Source organism: Nannobrachium achirus (genome assembly GCF_963921795.1).
Source record: "Nannobrachium achirus genome assembly, chromosome: 20".
Classification (NCBI taxonomy): Eukaryota; Metazoa; Chordata; class Actinopteri; order Myctophiformes; family Myctophidae; genus Nannobrachium; species Nannobrachium achirus.
Genome location: NC_137827.1, coordinates 12,906,964 through 12,927,124, shown reverse-complemented (window position 1 = coordinate 12,927,124; position 20,161 = coordinate 12,906,964). Strand labels below are relative to the sequence as shown.

The following is a 20,161-nucleotide window of genomic DNA, read 5'->3' as shown; positions in this document are numbered from 1 at the left end:
ACCGATAGCCCCCGCGTTGCCGCGGTCGGGAGTGAGCGTGAAAAGGCTCCCATTGAAATGTATTCATCCTGTCTGCAGAAACGTAGATATACAGTATCTCTGCTACTTTTCCCATATCGCGCGTTTGGTCAAAAAAACTGCCCGTTTTCTACGGACCATAACGTACACACAGAGAATCGCGGTTGTATTTTCTGTTCTCCGCGTGAAAGAAAAGACTTGCGGCGGTGGTGGGCGGGAACACCTGCGCACACAACGTGCACGCCGCCACCGAAAATCATGAAAAAGACAGTTAATCTACATTAGTTAAGGCAATACTATGGCAGTCTTAAGTGTTAAGTAAAAAAAAAACATGAGTACTTTTCCCGCCACAGCTAGATACCGCCCAAGCCTCTCCCGTAGCCGTCCTGAAAAGGATAGACACCCCTCCTCCTCAACATCATCAACGTCAGTGGTTCTCAAAGTGGATTCCAGGGACTCTGTGGGTTCCTTTAGGAGGGGGTCTAAACTGACCCACACAAGTCTGTAACTCTGACAGTATACAAACAGGTTCATTTGGTTCCGTTTGTATACTGTCAGAGTTACGGGGGAGACCGTGAAACTCTAAAGTTTGAGAAACACTGATCGGCGTCACATGTTGAGCAGCGGGATCTGCCACACCATGATGGTGGAGGCCGTGTCCTCGTGGCGCGACGACGGCTTGGTCTTGCGGTTGACCCGGCGGTGGCCCAGCCCGCCGGAAACCACCAGCAGGGAGCTGACGTCCAGCTTGCTGCCGGCGGCGGCGGCGCGGCCGCTGCTTCGGCCCCGCTGGTGGAGGTGTGCGGGGTCGTGGAGCAGGTCGTACAGGGCGCCGTCCTCCGGCCCGTGCTCCAGGGAGCCCTGGGAGGGCGCCAGCGAGCCGCTGTGGTCGGACGACACGGACTGGGAGTCCTGAAGGGCCATGGCGGTGCAGCCCGCCTCGCCCAGCCACACCGACACGCCCCGAGGCGGGGGAGCAACAGTGGTGCTGGCAGTGGCGGAGTCTCCTCCTCCGTCCTCTGTCTCCGCTGCGGTGGGGTTGGTCGAAGGGGCGGAGGAGGAGGAGGAGGAGGAGGAGGGTCGGTTGCAAACGGCGGCGGCCATGGTGAGGAACCGGACGGGTCCGTTGTGAGCGTGGAAGGACACCATGCCCCGACCTACGGACGGTAATAAAAAACACCTTGATTTTTTTTTATCGTCTTTATTTGGAACATGCAGGTAACAAAATGAAAACAAACTTGAAGCAGTGCTCATCCGAGCACAGGTCTCCGCCAAGTTAGGAAGGTTATTGTGACCTCCTGGTGGCGCTATAATAGGTCAATGTGAAAATGGTGCCATGTCTTCTTCAGCCTTTCACGGCAATTGGACGCTGCATGCGTGACTTTGTTCCAAAAATTTGTTTTGCAAAAGTCGACCTGCTGGTGGCGCTATGACAGGCCAATGTGAAAAGGGTGGCATTTGTTTCTTGACATAGTGTTAATGTGTGTGCAAAGTTTTACGGAAAGCGCAAGCCTCTAGGCATTTCTTCCTGCAATATTTTATGGAAATCGCACTCTGTGTTCATGATTTGAGACATTTTATTCAAAAGGGAGCACTCTTGCAAACTTTGGAAGCCAATCTTAGACAATCAGGATGAAATATGAAAAATCTTAAAGACTCGTTTAGTTTAATGGCTATAGAGATATGATGTACCGATTTGCGTGATTTTTGGACAAAATCTGTCCAAAAATGTGTTTTGCACAAACCCGTCTCGTGGTGGCGCTCTAACAGGCCGATGTGAAAAATTGGGGTCAGTGTTTCTGCTCTGGCACCCAGTGAGTGTGCATGCACAGACACACACTCACGCACGCGGATGGACGGACGGACAGGAGCGAAATCATAGTCTCTGCCATGCCTTTCGGCCTGGTGGAGACAATAATATGACAATGCAATAATATAATACCGGTAATAAGAAAAGCCAAAATAGACTCCACTGCCAACTTGTATCAGGTCACACTTGTAGGGTGGATCGCCCTACTTGCGCGCTCTGATGATAGCTGTCTGTGGGTATCTATGTACTGTACTGTATGTGCGCATCTCGGTGACGTCACCACCAACCAACAAGTGCGACCTGATACAAGGCGCAAGTTGGCACGACACTAACGACACACAAGTGAGCGTGTGCAGGGGTGTCGCACCAAATTCCGGGCCCTGGGTACAAGGATCAAAGCTGCGAGCTTGTAGAGCTGCTATTTTTGAAACATTGTGATAATTTGTGCAAAACCTATGTTTCTATGTCAGTGGTACTCAAACTTTTTCATGTGAAGGACCCCCAAAATGATATGTATTTGGCCACGGACCCCATCTCAAAATATTTCGTTCCAGGGACCCCCTAGAAGCAAAATTTGAGTTCCAAATGTCCGCTTAAAAAATACACATATTCAAAGATTTGCACACATTTTCACGACTTTTCAAAAAAATAGCAGATCTACAAGCTCGCAGCACGGCACCGAGCTTGTAGATCTGCTAGTTTTTAATAGCCACCTTGGGCCCTAGTAACTCAGTCCCACTCCCCCCCCCCTTGCGACGCCCCTGAGCGTGTGTTCCGGTCTCACCTGTGACCTTGGGGATGCCCTGCAGTCTGGGGACAGACAGGGCCACCGTCACTCCCAGGTTGGTCCCCACCAGCAGCAGGCCGTGACACACCAGCAGACTGCTCACTGACACCCTCTGGTTCCCTGTGGACACACACGGACACATGCTGTTGGGAAATGGTCTAATACAGTGGTTCTCATCTTGTGGGTCAGGTCCCCAAATAATTTTGGGGGGTCCCCAGATGATCAACTTAATGTGCAACATTGTTTTCTCTCTCAACAGTAAAGAAACCAACATAATGTTTAAGTGTATAGCAGGTATCTGTACGTTTCTAAAGTGACAATTTAAGGCCTTATACCTCTAAAATGACAAATTAAACATTGGTCAAATTGTCAAATATTAGAGGCAGAAATTGTGAAACTAGCCGATCTACTTGCTCACAGAGCATGTAGATCTGCTATTTTCACAATAGAACCGTGTTATACAAAATATTATTCCTCAACTCTTGGGGCTCATCAGGGTGGGGGGTTCCCAGTTTAAATACGATTATTTTGGGGGTTGCGGCCTGAAAAGGTTGAGAACCACTGCTCTAATCTACCATTGCTGTCGGGTGGGAAACCTTTTATGTCCAAAACCGTTCCGTTTTGTATTTATCATTTTAAAGATGATTTAAAACGAGTGAAAATGGCCGATCTACAAGCACACAACGCCTGTGTGCTTGTAGATCTGCCATTTTCACGGGTTTTGAGCGATACTCTTGTATGATGAAGCGGGGCTTTACTTTACGATAAAACATACACATTTGAAACTTGGAGATATGAGGTTTCGGCGCGACAGTGACAATATAATTATAAATACATAAAAACACAGTAAATAGAAGACATGCTGACTTCTAAGGAATCCAAATGACTGAAATCAGTGGTGGCGATCCGTGAGCATGGCATTTTACATTATAGCATTGTTTTACGATTAGGTCAACATAGGATTGTTACAACGTGGGATTTGTTTTCTTCTGACACCACAATGAGCAACTTTATAATAATGGCAGAACAACCCAGAAAATAGAACAAGAAATTAAGGATGTCCAGGTGCCATGGCATTGGTCCGACATCCGAATCTGGTGGATGTTAACCTGGTGAAAATACTATGCCTAAACCTAAACCCAAACCTCAGTAAAACTATGCCTAAACCTAACCCAAACCGCAGTAAAACTATGCCTCAACCTTACCCAAACCTCAGTAAAACTATGCCTAAACCTAACCCAAACCTCAGTAAAACTATGCCTAAACCTATCCCTTACTTCAGTAAAACTATGCCTAAACCTAACCCTTACCTCAGTAAAACTATGCCTAAACCTAACCCTAAAACAGTAAGAGCGAGATCATTTAGCGACCTACAACCGGGTCGCAACGTGGTTGGTAGTTTTCAGCGACCGGGTCGCTAAATCGAGCGACCGGGTCTCTAAATCGAGCGACCGGGTCGCTAAATCACCGACCGCGCCGCTAAATCGACCGACCCGGTCGCTAAATCTACCGACCTGCCTGTAGTTTTAGGTCGGTAGATTTAGCGACCCGGTTGGTAACCAAATTAGGACTAATGAGATGTACAGTAGGACGTATTGGGCAGTTCCCTTCCAATCCCTCCCCCCCCCCTCCAAACAAAAAAACCTTTGAAAACCTTACGTTTAGGAATCTGTGTGCAAGCCGATAATACACTTTTCTCATTGTACCTGCACACTACACTAAGGCTGAACTGAATTTCACCTCGAGATAATAAAAAAGGAGCGAGACATTTAAAGTCCTAAAGAGCAAGATAAAAAAGCGCGGCCTGTTAAAACGTTTCATGTTCTACATGAAACTCCCGCAGCTAAACGGCTCTCCAACGGTCAGCAACGGGACAGTCGGGACCTCCTCCTCGCCTGCAGGGGCGTCACACCAAATTCTGGGCCCTGGGTACAAGGATTCACTGTGGGCCCCCCATGAATGTTAACTATTGAAAAATAGCAGATATACAAGCTCACAGCGCGGCACCGAGTGCCGCGCTGCGAGCTTGTAGATCTGCTATTTTTGAAAAATCATGAAAATGTGTGCCAAGAAACCTATGTTTCCATGTCAGTGATGCTCAAACTTTTTCATGTGAAGGACCCCCCCCATCTCAAAATATTTAGTTCCAGGGACCCCCCAGAAGCAAAATTTGAGTTACAAATGTTCACTTAAAAAATACATATATTCAAAGATTTGCGCACATTTTCACGACTTTTCAAAAATAGCAGATCTACAAGCTCGCAGCGCGGCACTCGGTGCCGCGCTGTGAGCTTGTATATCTGCTATTTTTCAATAGCTAAAGTTACTAGGGCCCCTCCACCTTGGGCCCTGGTAACTCAGTCCCACTTTCCTACCCCTTGTGACGCCCCCTCGCTCGGGTACATTGTGTGATCAAGTGCCTTCATCTGTGCTAGATTAGAACTGCTGCTGCAGAGTGTAAACGGCTGGAGTCCAGCGGCACACCGCCGTGGGAGGGGAACCGTTTAACGGCTACTTGTCTCCAGGGTAACTTAAACAGGGAGCCCTGACCATAATGGCGGTCCTTTTCAGAACGTGTCATTCACCCCATAGAGAAGCACCGTTGCAGCGCCGCGCTCGCTCTGACTCACACAAACAAACACAAAAGTGTTTGTGAGAGGAGCGAGGAGGAGTGAAGCGTAATGCCGTGATTAGAGCAAGCGGCGCTGCCTCTATTCTTCACAACGCTGTTCTCTTCTCTCTCCTGGTTGCACTTTGGACGACGTGGCTCTGGATAAGAGCGTCTGTCTGTCTGTCTGTGTCTGCTAAATGCCTCAATTGTATATTGTCGGAGGTGCCACTTTGTCCTGTAAATCAGTGGTTCTGAAGCCTTTTCCACGTCCCTAATTAATATGTATTTTGCCACGGACCACCATCTGAAAATATGGTGTGACAGGGACCTACTTAGAAGATTTATGTCATTAAAACATAACAACATAAATCTCACCCACCCAAGATTGCAAATAGCCAATCTACAAGCTCACAACACGTCATTCGTTCTGAACTTGGTAGATAAGCTATTTTCAAATAGCTGATGTATATGTGGTTACAGTTGTTAAACTGGTTTTGATGTTATGTTAACACATTTTTCTGGGGACCCCCTGGAACTCCCTAAAGGACCCCCCCATCCCCCACCCACTTTTAGAACCACTGATGTAAACGCAGCGATCGTTTAACTATTACAGCGGCACCTTCCAAAATCGGTGATGGCAAATAAATCCAAGCGTGTTTAGTGACTCATCATGTGTGGAACTTGGAACACGTTTGCAGGGCCCTCCTCTGGCATTAGCGTCGCCATGACAACACACAGCACTCAGACATCTGTGTGAGGGAGGAGCCATTTGATGATGATGATCACCACCACAAGTTTGCAACGATTCACCCAGCAGAAGGCAAGACGCCCATGAATCACATTCACTGCACAGAGGCACTTCCTCAATGTAATCTCCTAGAGCTGCACACACGCACACGCGCACACGCACACACACACACACACACACACACACACACACACACACACACACACACACACACACACACACACACACACACACACACACACACAGTAGACTCCAGATCAGTGTGCAGGGACGTGCAGAGAATGTTAGAGGGGCAGGGGCTGATATTTCTAAAAGGGCCTTTTGGTGGAAATATCGGAAATAGCCAACCACCAAGCTCACAACGCGTCGCAGCGCGACACGTTGTGAGCTTGGAGGTTGGCTATTTCCGGTGCATGATACCACACTGAACTAAGCATAATCAAGTCAATACTGGAGATTTTGCGCACAGCATGGATTTCTACACAGAGAGGACAATTCTTTCAACATAAGATGCTGCGTTCAAGTTCAGGAGTTTGGACAAGGCAATTCTCTTGAACGCCACCTTCAGGTATGGCATGGAAAGAGGGTATTAGCGTTTCTTTCACCACAGTAAAAACTGCATTCATGGTCTGGAGAGAGGGAACCTTTTTACAGACGGATAAAAGGGCAGGGGCTCAAGCCCCCTTTGATGTCTACAGTATGTGTGCACGTGCCTGCACATGTGTGTGCAATGAAGGCCCCGGGTTGGAGCGCCGGTCGGGGGCCTTGCTCAACTTCCTGCTTTCATAATATTTGGAGTTTCCCCACCCAGAGGGTGAACTAAAATAAACCCGGGGAGGACGTCGACACACGGGGCCGGCTCTGGCCCTCGTCCCAGACCAGAGGGCCTGCTTTGATCTGCACTTAAGTCCTGACAACCACCATCTCAGCCGTTTTGCACGCACGCACGCGCGCACGCACAGAACTCATGTCAGCACAATGTGAGCAGTTATGGGTCCCTGTGTGTTTTAATTCCTCTTCCTCTGTCAACCCTAGCTCTGTCTCTGTAAACCTACATTATTATAATCTCTAGCTACAGATTAGATCGGGACAATCACAGCTGGACTGGTCTGCTCTACCGTGAAGGGGTGGATCTAGGATTGTGTATAACTTGTTGACCACTAAAACCCTGTAAATATCGTTGCCTATTAATTCCATATTCTAACTTGAGTCAGTAACCCGTGATACTACAGTATGTTACAACCTACTTGCATGTCATATTATTGTATCGTGAGTTTGTGGTACCATTACATCCCTAGTATACTGTATAGTCTTTCCACTGCTTGTACTTGTAGGTATGCGTGAGTGACAAACCCTCTTGATTCTTGATCGGGGTCCCGAGCGGGTCTATCATAGTCCATTTTTCCCCCTGTACAATAATTAACGATTCTACTTGCTCACAAAACATCGGCGAGCGATCCATCCGCTATTTCCTCAGAATGTTCGATGTTACGATATATCCCGGAACATCAGGGATGCTATAGAGCAGTGGTTCTCAGGGGGGTCCCCAATTAATTTTGGGGGGTCCCCAGATGATTGACTTAATGTGCAAAATTGTTTTAATGCCTCTAAAATTAGGCAGAAATTGTGAAAATAGACGATCTACATGCTCACAATGCCTCGCAACGCGAGGCGTTGTTAAAATATGATTATTTTGCGGGTTGCGGCTGAAAAGGTTGAGAACCACTGCTATAGAGTTTGAGCGATTATGGGACCGCACTTAGTCTGGTCCACTCTAATGCAGGGGTGGATTCCGGGGACACCGAGTATGACATTTGGAGTTATACTGGAGGGGCTGTTTACTTCCCCCTCCCCGCGTGTTTGTCCACATCAGATCACACATGGCTGCTTATTCAGGTCACCGCAGAGCAGACAAAGGCTGACAGCGTAGACTGGGAAGTGGGAACCCCCCCCCCCCCACCCCACACCACCCCCCATCCTCTGTGGAACGTCAGTACAGTAGCACCAAACAGGAGAGAGTAGCGTTGTCATCATATCTACACCATTGGTTTCCAGGGGTCCGTGATGGGGGTTCCAGGGGGTCCCCAGCGAAATGTATGATAGTCAGGAACCAAATGGATCCCTATTTGTTTTTAAACTATCATTTCAAAACATTTTCAATTCAATGATTTTTTTTCAGTAATTTCATGAAGAAATCAAACAAAAATCAAAGAAATTTCATACATTGAGAAACCAATGTTTAATAAGCAATGAAAATAGCCGATCTACAAGCTCTCAAAGCGGCGCGAACGGGCAAACGTCTATAATCTCTCTTTTGGGTCACAAGCTAAAAAGTTTGGGAACCACCGTTCTAGTGTACAATGTACATTCTATTTCCAACCCATTACAGCCACACAATGAGTTGTAAATAGATTGTTGTTTTTGGCAAGCGGCACACACAAATTGTGCAATGGCGTGCAAATCAGGCTGTATCCACCAGGAGATGCGTTGCGCACGTGTCCGTCCGGGTGAGGTACTCCTCTGTGTGATGAAGAAGGGGAATTTCAAAATGATCCAACAACATGCTCCAACACGAAGGAGATCAGCTCCACCATTCATACTGGTATTCAAGAGACGGTGAACGCCCTGCCCGGTCCCTTCCTCTGTGCCGATATCATTTACTACATCAACCTCACCCCCCTGTCTCAACGTGTGCTGTGTGTGCGGAGACATTAGGTTATGTATTGCTTTACAATACGCCTGCAGAACAATGTGGACTTCTCCAAAAGAAAGACCCAATGTCCGCACCCTGACGGATCAAATAGCGCTGTTGTGTCTCCCATGCTTGTAGCTCGTTGAGACAACAAATTACTTTGGCTAGCCTATAGCGTCAGCAGCACTAATCCCATTTTCAGGCCTTCTTTTGTTTGTTTGTTTTTAAATCTGAACAGCAAATAACCACATGGAAACTGATTTGTGCGGATCAGATTCGAAACACATTCCTAGGTTGTTTGAAATGCGATTCACTTCGGATTTCTAAAGATGTGTCTGTATCTGGGACACCAACACTGACCGCCGATTTATACTAAATAGCAGATCGGCTTGTAGATGTCTGAATTCACTAATCTTATCTGATTAACTTGCAAACAGTGTGGACAGTCGTTCCAAAGATCACATTTGCCTCCCATATGAACCTAGCCCTGGACTCATTTTCGCCTAAGTAAACAAGCATTGATGGGAGTAGACAACATTCTGTCACTCTTTTCCAGACGACGTATGGATTGCAGGTCGGTCTCTCGTGGGCCCCAGACATTTTAATTGGTAATTCCCTTCACGTCACAGCTTTTGCCTCTGACAGCACATTCTCAGCTGCAGCTGCCGGCCTGTTGAAGCTCTGCACTGTGGCAAAAGACGGAATGCACACCACAGCGATAAAAGATATCCCCTATGAAGAGAAAACGCAGCTTGATGCTCCAAACAAATCACTACCAGTCCACCCTGTGGTCGATTGAGCCAACATAGGCAAGGTTGATGACAGGGTGAATGTTGGGGACTGGTTTTTGCCTAGGAAAGCTTGTAGTTGTGGATTTCCTTTGCCACAGACAGCCTGCCGATGCTCGTACTGTTGTTGCCCCATACAGGGGCGTCACAAGGGGGGGGACTGAGTTACTAGGGCCCAAGGTGGAGGGGCCTTAATTATTTTATACTTTAGCTATTGAAAAATAGCAGATATACAAGCTCACAGCGCGGCAACGAGTGCGACAAAGTCGTGACTTTTGAAAAGTCGTGAAAATGTGTGCAAATCTCATTTGCTAAAATTTTGCTTTAGGGGTCCCTGGAACTAAATATTTTGAGATGGGGATCCGTGGCCAAATGCATATGATTTTGGGGGTCCTTCACATGAAAAGGTTTGAGCACCACTGACATAGAAACATAGGTTTTTCAAAAAGCTTTTGGATTTGAAACATTCAAAGACTTGCACAAATTTTCACGATTTTGAAAAAATTGCCCATCTACAAGCTCTCAGCGCGCTGTGAGCTTGTATATCTGATATGTTTCAATAGTTAAAGTACCCAGAATTTGGTGCGACACCCCTGCTGTTTTGCCAAGGAAAGCTTGTAGCTGAGGACTTCCTTTGCCACAAACAGCCTGCCGATGCTCGTACTGTTGTTGCCCCGTTACTCGTTATCAGAGGAAGTGAGCTCTTAGTGGTGAGGACTTTCATGTGTGGCGGTCTCTACCCAGAACCAACTTCCCCTGTGGTTGCATGGATCGTATTAGTTAATACGGGCAGCGGAGCACTTTTATCATTCACATCTGGCTGAGACCTCCCACTGCTGACTCTAAACACTGGCTTTTAGAAGGGGACTTTCCACCGAGGTCAAGAGAATGTACAAACTAAACACGTTCACTACTTCTCCTGTTTAGCTAGCAATCATAAGGCCATTTCTGAGATGGGTCTTTGCTCCAATCCTGCCTATATACCAGTGGTCCTCAACCTTTTCAGGCCGTGACCCCCAAAATAATCATTATTTTAACTGGCGACCCCCCCACCCTGACGAGCACTAAGAGCAACGCGAGGCGTTGTGAGCATGTAGATCGGGTATTTTCACAATTTCTGCCTCTCATATTTGACAATTTGGACAACGTTTAATTTGTCATTTTGGAGGTATTAAAAAGTCCTTAATTTGTCACTTTAGAAATGTCCAGATACCCTCCATACACATAAACCTTATGGTGGTTTGTTTATTGTTGAGTGAGAAAACAATGTTGCACATTAAGTTAACCATCTGGGGACCCTCCAAAATAATTTGGGGACCCCCCTGGGGGTCCGGACCCACAGGTTGAGAACCACTGCTATATACTATAGCAAATGAAAACTCAACACCGGTAAGCAAGCAAGGCCAACACATCATCTGATATCTCTGAACAAAGAGCCATTCACACACATAAGGTCATCTTCTACTTGCTGATGTGATGAGCCAGTGCTATAATAATAGTACTATAATAGAGAATAGCTTCACAGCAATGCCAGCTGAAGTTGAAACCACCCCCATAAGATCATGTTACATAAGATATGTTCATCTGATTAATTCATGTGTTCTTTTCTGTCCTAACATCACTCGTGTGAGTGATTTGAATGAAAAGAAAGAAAGAGAATATATCTATATCTCTCACACACACACACACACACACACACACACACACACACACACACACACACACACACACACACACACACACACACACACACACACACACACACACACACACACACACACACACACACACACACACACACACACACACTTTTTCCCCCGCCTGGCATTACACAACTCCAGCTCACAGTCTTTGTCAGTTACACCCTAGACAAACAACACACTGCAAGCAAATACACACACTTCATACATCAGCATAAGGACATCCCTGCTGATGACGCAGAATGACTCCAGGCAAGTCATTGCTGACCGTACACACGTCACACACACACTGACACACATTAAGCTAATAGGCTTCCAAACTAAATTAAAATTGGACTTCGTTTTTTTACACTCTGGATTTTGCAGTGTACCACATTTCAAGGGATCAGTCAAGTCTGATACAACAGAGATAACCATAACCCACAGCTAAGCCTCTGCGCTGTGAGTGTGACCGTCACAGACTATTTAACATTTCATGATGAAGTAACAGACCACCATTAATTCCAAACCAAAGCACACATGAACACATCCGTCTGCATGATGACAGCAGTGGTTAAACCGCCAGGCAGGGTTTGCTACCCCAGGGCTTGCACATTTTAGAAGTCAATCATAGCCAATCGGATTTGAATCTGAAGAAATCTGCCTGATACATCTCGATCATTCCAGAGATAAAAGTTTTGGACAAAATCCATAGTAGTAGCAAAAAGTGCCACAATGCATATACAGTCAAATATAGCCGATCTACAAGCTCAAAACATGTTACATTGCGACACATTTTGAGCTTGTAAATCTGCTATGTTTGAAACTTTTGAATTGGAACCATGAAAAGTAACATTTTCAAATGCATATATGTTCTTGTGTTAACTGTATGAGCTTACTGTAAATACAAATACATTGGATATAAAAAAGACTAATATAGACTGAAGTCATTTAAGTGAGTCATGTTTGCATGGTTGGAATTGTATCAAAGTTGGGGGCCGCATGTGGCCCCCGGGCCGCCAGTTGCCCATGCATGCTGTAGAGTCATTCAAACAAGTTACAATCTGACCCCTAAAAAAAGAAAAGCTCCCATCATCCCATGGGACTCTGTGTCCGTCTGTCAGGCTCTGTGTCTTTCTATTAAGCCCAGAGCAGAGAGTCTGAAGTTGATGTAACAGCAGATAACATGTTCCAATTCCATCCCTGCTGACTGCAGATGTCCACGCTGTCATTTAGTCACAACAAGCCAAATCCATGTCTCACGTTAATGGAATGAGTCCACAGACAATACTAATCAATACACTTCAAAGTGTTGTGAGAGTATGACTCGTAGTGTTGAATTACACACACCACACACACGTGCGCGCGCGCACACACACACACACACACACACACACACACACACACACAGTTTGAGGCTTAAGACGTCACTGTGCAGAAGACAGCGAATGCAGACGGCTGCGTACTGATAATAATAATCAACACATTATTTCCTTTCAAGACTTGGACAAACACTTTTTTTGTTGCCGTTTCACCTCTGGCTGATTTGACCTGTCTCTCGAGTAATCATATCAAGTGATACTGCATCTGTTCCAATCAATGTCTCTTATCAGCATTGAACCTCCATCACCATTAAGAAAGAGTGAGTTTGTTTGTATTTTATTGATCTCTCTAACCCTTGCCCCCCGTTCCCTTTCTCTTATACCAACAACAAAACAAGAACAATTCAACATTTCATCCATCATTCCCTGCCTCTCTACAGTCCTTCTCTGTCCCATGGCAACCCGATAGACACAAAGACACAAAATGACACGTTCCAGCGTCAGTAATTTGAGTTGTTTGAAAGAGGGTGACACACATGACAACCTGCCATAACAAACACCCGCTGGATGAGAGCACCTTGATGTCACCTATAATAATAGACAGGCACTGCGTTAGACACGAGGTCATGGCTTCAGAGTGCTGCTGGGGCTTCTACTTGGGCCTCAGACACACATTTAACTCTTTGAGTGCCAGCGCCCTCTAGGGGCCAAAGAATGCCAGCGCATCTCTCATAGGCGAGCGCTTTAGCTTCCAGGACTTCAGCTTCCAGGACCTCACGTGCTCACGTTCATGCACGGCATGGAAATGTCCCGGATGAAGATGCTAACAGAATGGCTATTCCCATTTTGTCATCTAAAAGATCATTTTTGGGCGATTTCGCCGTAAATAAACCTCGCGCCGCTTCCCTAAAACACAAAAAAGAGATATAAGCCTTTAAAGATGAGGTCTTTCATTGGATTAGGCGGAGATTGGCGATTGCGTTCGCAAATTACGGCCGGCCGGGAGGTTGCTAGCTTTCGGCTAGTAGCTAGAAAAATCAGGCCAGGCTTCAGAAGGCCTCTTATCATTTTATTCATTTAATTAAATAAAGCCGAACTACTTCGGGATCGGCACACTCGTGTACTCATCGGAAGCGGCGCCGAACATCGGGTGAACATTGGGGAGCTCAAAAATGTATTTTAAACCATTTTTAATGGAATATATCGTCGGACAGAGTAGAACGGCTAGCTGGCTAGCGGCTAGCGAGCCAGGACCACCCACGACTCTACAAGCAGCTCGGGGTAAGTGAATTAATAAAAAAAAGATTGTATTGGATTGAAATAAAGCCGAACTAGTTCGGGATCGGCACCAGATGAGTTAAAGCATGTGCTTTATGCTTGCCCTGGGGGGAGGTGGGGGTAAAGCAGCGTCCAATTCATTCCCTATGGAAGTCACATGGTTTTGAAGAAGCAAGCTGCTTTAAGCTTGCTTTAAAGGTAGGGTAAGTGATTTCATTTAATTCAAATAATAACAAAATGGGTCTTATGTTCTGAGAGTACAGTGTTTGGTCCATATTTGGACTTCAGCCTTATCTCCTGTGAGGAGAACAAAGCAGTTTCAAAAACTATTGGGTGACAAGTTTTCCTCCAATCAGGATAGAGTGCGGCCTTTCTCCAATCATGGTTGATGTGTGTCTGAGGCCTTGGATAAAGAGCCACAACAACTACAGTAGGACTCTGTTCCCTGTCTAACCGCCCGGTCCTCCCGAGGGTTCAGCCTGTCGGCCGTGCGGATCACATTTCCGAGTGACACTGAAGGGACACGTAGCGAACACCGTGGTTGGTTTACAGATGGTCAGACCAGATCACCTTCATTGATTCAGAAGTAGGGTTGGGATCCAACATTGACGAACCGTTTCCAGATCGGGTTTCATCACACTGTCAGATATGGTTATGTGGACTTCACGTCTGCTATACAAAATTTGATACCAGTTTGATACGATTTGATACTTTTTTTTTATTTCAAGGACCATCTTAACTCTGAGAGTGTATAAATGCAACCAAATGCAGAGAGAACTTGTTCTGTTCTAGATTCTTGGGACCTTAGGCTTAGTGCTTTCACGGAACCCGCGGCCATTTTTTGGTTCCAGTTCCAATCCAAACCAACTTTTAAAGTTCTATAGCAATTCATTTTCAGTGGAATCAGGGGATCCTAACCCTATTCAGAAACTAAAAGTCCCTGCCCTCCATTGCGGAGACTAGGGCTTTGAATACTCCGTGGTGCACAGGCTTGGGCGAACACTCCAACAAACTGGAAAAGACGCATGTCGCACTAGCGACTCCTACAGGTCGGCAGCCTGTTCAGGAAGGTGCAGAACCAGGAGGAATAGCGCGTCTTACTCTTCACACATTCCTTGCCATTTAAAAAATGCTGCCAAAGTGCCAGGCTGCCATAAGTCTCCACAGACTTCCATGTAATTCATAGTGCACCGATCATGCACGCCCATGCATAGATCATGCACCACGTGTGCACGCTGTTCACAGCTTTCAAACAAAAGAATCCGCTTGGAAATCCGTTCAGGCATTCATGAGATAGCAGCCATTATGTTTTCTTCAAATGGGTTAGGGTAAACAAATGGCTGCCATGTTTGAAAGATGGGGTTGGTATGGGGGTCAAACATGCAATTTCGCCTTCGCGATCATGCCTCGTAGATAGAAGGAGGTCCAAAAAAATCATTTTCAAAAACGGCCCAAAACTCAGGAAACTCAGGCGTGGCAGCGTCAGATAACGGAAATAACTCGGGAAACTCGGGAGGGTGCAGACAATGAGTTAAAAGTCTTACCGGAGTTCAAGAGAAGGCACGCACACCCCAAAAGAGTTTCAGGTGCTGGACAAAAATACGTACATAAGAAGAGGAGGAGGAGGCCCCCCCTGAGTTGTTGCTCCCAGGAGTGATTCTTTATTAATTAAAGTAAAATGGACAACGTTTCGACCCCCTTCGAGGGTCTTCATCAGGTCTAACAAGAGCACAGTAGGCAGGCCAGTTAAGTACAACCGGAAAAGAGGGAACACACAAATGACCAATGTGAAACAGCTGATGATGGTTACTTAGACACACCCACCAGATCTGTTAAGTAGAATAACAGCATGCCAAATTAAGGCTAGGAGATCTGGTCTAATAAAACGACTAAAAAGGGTTAGTATTTAAATAAGATAACATTTAATATTCTGGGTGGGGCTGTCCAATAAATAGTAAGCAAAAACAAACGCCAAATGTTTGAATAACGTTCCTCAATGTACGCACATCAGAATGACCAAAAGAGATCAAAATAGTAAAGGCCGTTTAAGAGACAAAAACAGAATAATGGCAAAACACACACGAAAGTCTTACCTCCCAGGATGTTGTGGACGGGCGTGGCGATGTTGATGTCCTGCAGGTGCTCCAGGGTCTCCGTGTGGAAGAGACGCAGCGTGGAGCCCGAGCTGAAGGCGATCCAGATGCCCACGCCCGCCACCACCATCAGAGACACCACCATGCCCTCCTCCTGGTGTGCCTCTAGCTGTCTCTGTGGGAAGACCATCACCAGGGACGTGAGAATGTTAGAGAGGCAGGGGGGCTGGAATTTCTAAAATGGCCTTTTGGTGAAAATATAGAAAATAGCAGGCCTCCAATAGCTTGGAGGTCGGCTATTTTCGGTGCTTGATACCACACCGAACAGTATCAATACTGGAGATGTGGCGTAGCGGCATGGATTTCGACACAGAGAGGGCAATTCTTTCAACATAAGTTGCTGCATTCAAGTTCAGGAGAGTTAGGGCAAGGCAATTCTCTTGAATGCTGCCTTCAGGTATGGCATGGAAAGAGGGCATTTTCATTTCTTTCACCATAGTGAAAACTCCATTCATCTTGGATGAATATTCGACTTCGGTGAACAACGTCGAATAGTGACTTTGATATTCGAATATTCCATTCCATTCAATGGCAGTTTTATCTGGGGACCTGTTTTGTGCTTTGCCCACAAAAACACAGTGAGTGACACTAACACAACAGTTAGCCCTGTTCCAAGATGTCAGCGTGTTGTTGGCCAGTGGCAACAAGGAAGATGTTTATTCAGGGATGATTTGAATAGCACACGACGCAATGAGACCTATCTGGTTTCGTTGTCCAGACACAAGTTACCGGGAAACTAGTGTTTCTATTTACAGCAGGGGTCTTCAACGTTTTCAGGTCAAGGACCCCTTAGCTGAGAGAGAGAGATGAAGCAGGGACCCCCAGATTCCAAATAGTTTCATCTTTTGACAGCACAATCATCAGTGTATTTTGGATTCATGTCAATTTGTGTTATCAGGCATATACTTGACCATTCACTCTGTACTTAAGTGTGCTCTTTTTTCCCCTCTACACCAAAACTCTTTGCTGAAAATAGCCAATCTACAAGCTCACAACGCATCGCGCTATGGACGCTAGGGTTCAAGTGGTTAATATAAAAAAGGAGAATAAAGTTTCTATGACACAAAGATTTTAATCTCTGAGGACCCTCTGTAGTAACTCTGAGGACCCCCTAAATCAAACCCCCGACCCAGACCCTTGATTTACAGCTATTTGAAAAGCTTTGATTTCGTCTTCCTGATATAAAGTGTTAGTTCAAATTTTTTCACACGTTGCCAGAGTCATAGCTTATTTTTTATTTCGTTTTATTTTTTCAGTGAAATAAGGTAGTCGACGGACATTTTTCGTCATAGTTATGGTCGAGAAAATGAACACTGGCAGGCTGTTAGCATGTCCGAATTTGGGAGTCCGAATTTGGGAGAGTTGTGCTCCATTATGTGTTCCATGAGTCGGCAGAGATCCACAGTCTTTTAACAGTAGGTGAGGTTGCATTTAATCCTTCCAAAGTAGGAGGGGTTGTGTTTAATCCTGTAAAGGTAGGTGGGGTTGTACGTTTAATCCTTTGACAGGTGGAGTTATATTTGGCCAAGGAGGGTTCATTCAGAAATCTCTATAAAGGAGCACTTTAACAGTACAAGACCGAGTTCTGCTCTCTTTCTTGCACGTTCCTTCTTTGCTCGTTTTATTCACCGTTGACTATTTTCAAATATCTACAGTATTTACCGCCCTCGTGCTTTTTAGGCATTTAGCGGACGCTCTTGTCCAGAGCAATTTACAAGGTTTCTCGCTCTTCCTCTCTCAGAATATCACTCCGTATAGAGAGAGAAAGAGAGAGAAAGAGAGAGAGAGAGAGAGCACGACAGAGAGAGCACGTGCCAGGTGGTCTATAATGAGCTAAATTGTTCTAACCAGATTAGGTGGTAGCAGCGAGTCAGAGGAGGGTGTGTTTAGGGCATTTATAGACCCAGCAGGGCAGGCCGTTGTCATTCCCATTCAGGCTGAACAGAGAGAGAGACATCATAGCATGATGGACGTTCCAATGCTATTAGTGGCCGTCATGATGAGACGCCGTGCTGATTAGTAGAGGGCAGGAGGTCAGAACCATGGAGTTAAACACGACCTCACACGGGAGTGTACTAGGTAGTGTTTAACTCCCTCACACGGGAGTGTACTAGTGTCACAGTTCATGTGCTGTCACCACACGTTTCAAGTCAGCCTTATCGTCAGTGTTGTACCCGAACGCGTTCAAAGAACGATCGTTCATGAACACGTTCATATTTTTGGCGAACGTGAACTGAGCGTGATTGTTTTCGCTTGATGAACGATATTGTCGAACGCGGTCATTCTGACGCCCGTGAACGACGTTCGTCGGCGTTCGTCGGCCGTTCATGCGTCTGTCCTCTCCTCTCTCTTTTCATTCACATGCTCCAATAGCACGCACTGTGTGCCCATTCACTGAGCTGAAGTGTATTCTCTCGGTGGAACACTGTCTTACGGACTAGTATAGCGCTGCCCCTAAGCTCCCGATCCCCCCTCCCCTTTCTACACACAACACTTCAGTTCAGTCTGCACTCTGAGCAGTGAGGGAGAGAGGGAGAAAAGTGAAGCTGTTAAAACAGGATTTAGATCACTCACTGGAATAATAACTGATCATCATACAGTACATCTTATAATATAGTCTAGCCTACTTCTACCTCTGTTCCTGAAATCCGCGATGTTGTTAGGGTGCTGGGTGCTCCAACTTTCTTGGATCAGATGACAGACTGCACGCACGGTAACACTGTCTGCCAGGCATAACGATCGACTCGATCGCCTCATTGAAAATGCGCATTTGACACAGATTTGACCACAGGCAATTAACAGCTCAACATTAATAGCAGCTGTTACAAACGCTTGTTTTCTCTGTCTTGTGCACGTGTGTCAACTGTTAAATCTGTAACCAAGATGTCAAATAATTCCGTGTTATAGTGCAGTGGTTCTCAACCTGTGGGTTGGGACCCCTAGGGGGATCCCCAATTTTATTTTTTGGGGGGTCCCTGACTCCCCAGTTAAGCTTAATGTTAACATTGTTTTCTCACTCAACAATAAACAGATCAACATACAGTATAGGTGTGGCATCTGCACATTTCTAAAGCACATGTTCACAAGCATGTAGATCGGCTATTTTCACAATCAAACAGTCAAACTAATGTAATGCCAACTCCTATAATTCCAAGTGCTTGTCAGGGTGGGGGGTCCCCAGTTCATATGATTATTTTGGGGGTTGCATCCTGAAAAGGTTGAGAACTACTGTAGTAGTGCAGGTAGGGCCTACTCAGTAGATTCTCTCCACCTTATTTTAAATGACTTGTAAGTTCCACTTCTCAAAGGGGCAACTTTATTTGTCAACCTGAATGGCAAGCCTAATATTATTGTGTTCATGTCTTACTTTATTTAATTCATATTTCTTCAAGACGTTGTGTGTAGGCCAGTGTTTTAGACATAGCCTTAGGCCTATTGTATAGATTGCTACACAATAAATGGTAAGGTAAAAAAAAAAAAAAACATAAATAAAAAATAAATAAATACATAAATATATATATATATATATATATTTTGAAGAATTATGGTTAAAAAAAGCACGAAAAAGAACTAAGTTAGTTCATTTTGGGGAACCATGAACTTTAGTTCAAAATATAGAATCATGAACTAGAAATTAACTAGTTCCTTTTAGAAGTTCTGAACTTGAACTTGAACTAGTTCGTTTTTAAAGTGAACTTTCCCAACACTGCTTATCGTGGCATTATAACAGGTCACAACTCACAAACCAGCCCTGGTTTAGGCCAGTCAAAGCTAAAGCTAAATCTAAGCTAAAAAAAATAGCTGGGGCCAAACTGGTCAAAAAACATCAATTTGGTGCACTTGGTGAAGAGTTTCTGATTTTTGGTATGGTGTTAGGTATGGTATAAGTTTTTCAAAAAACATCGCAAACAAGTTGGGCTCGCCCCCCTAGTGGTCTGTTTGAAATGAATCAAATATTAGATACATCAGTATATGGTTCAAACCCCAAATAATTGATGAAAGAGATTTTTCAATGGATTCTGTTACTATTGGGTATGATAAACAATATACTAAAAATTCAGGAAAACATAACTACTGGAAAGGCACCAGTTTTGATTTTTGGTATGGTGTTAGGTATGGGTATAAGGTTTTCAAAAACTATCGCAAACAAGTTGGGCTCGCCCCCTAGTGGTCTGTTTGCAATGAATTCAATAGTAGATCTGTCAGTATATGGTTGAAACCCCAAATAATTGATAAAAGAGATTTATCAATAGATTCTGTTACTATTGGGTATGA

The 20,161-nt window shown here is 45.3% G+C and overlaps 1 protein-coding gene across 1 annotated transcript in view; it reads right to left on the bottom strand.

Annotated features, from left to right (window-relative positions):
- Positions 1 to 627: 627 nt before the first annotated feature.
- The window catches only part of arhgef10 (Rho guanine nucleotide exchange factor (GEF) 10), a gene marked incomplete at its 3' end in the record, with an annotated part of 237,513 nt that continues 217,979 nt past the window's right edge, over positions 628 to 20,161 (bottom strand). Inside the window, exons 28-30 of the mRNA XM_080750837.1 lie at positions 15,827 to 16,001; positions 2,613 to 2,735; positions 628 to 1,175 (exon numbers count right to left, since the gene is read on the bottom strand). Coding sequence (XP_080606963.1) covers positions 628 to 1,175; positions 2,613 to 2,735; positions 15,827 to 16,001 — 846 coding nt within the window. The remainder of the gene's footprint in view (positions 1,176 to 2,612; positions 2,736 to 15,826; positions 16,002 to 20,161) is intronic.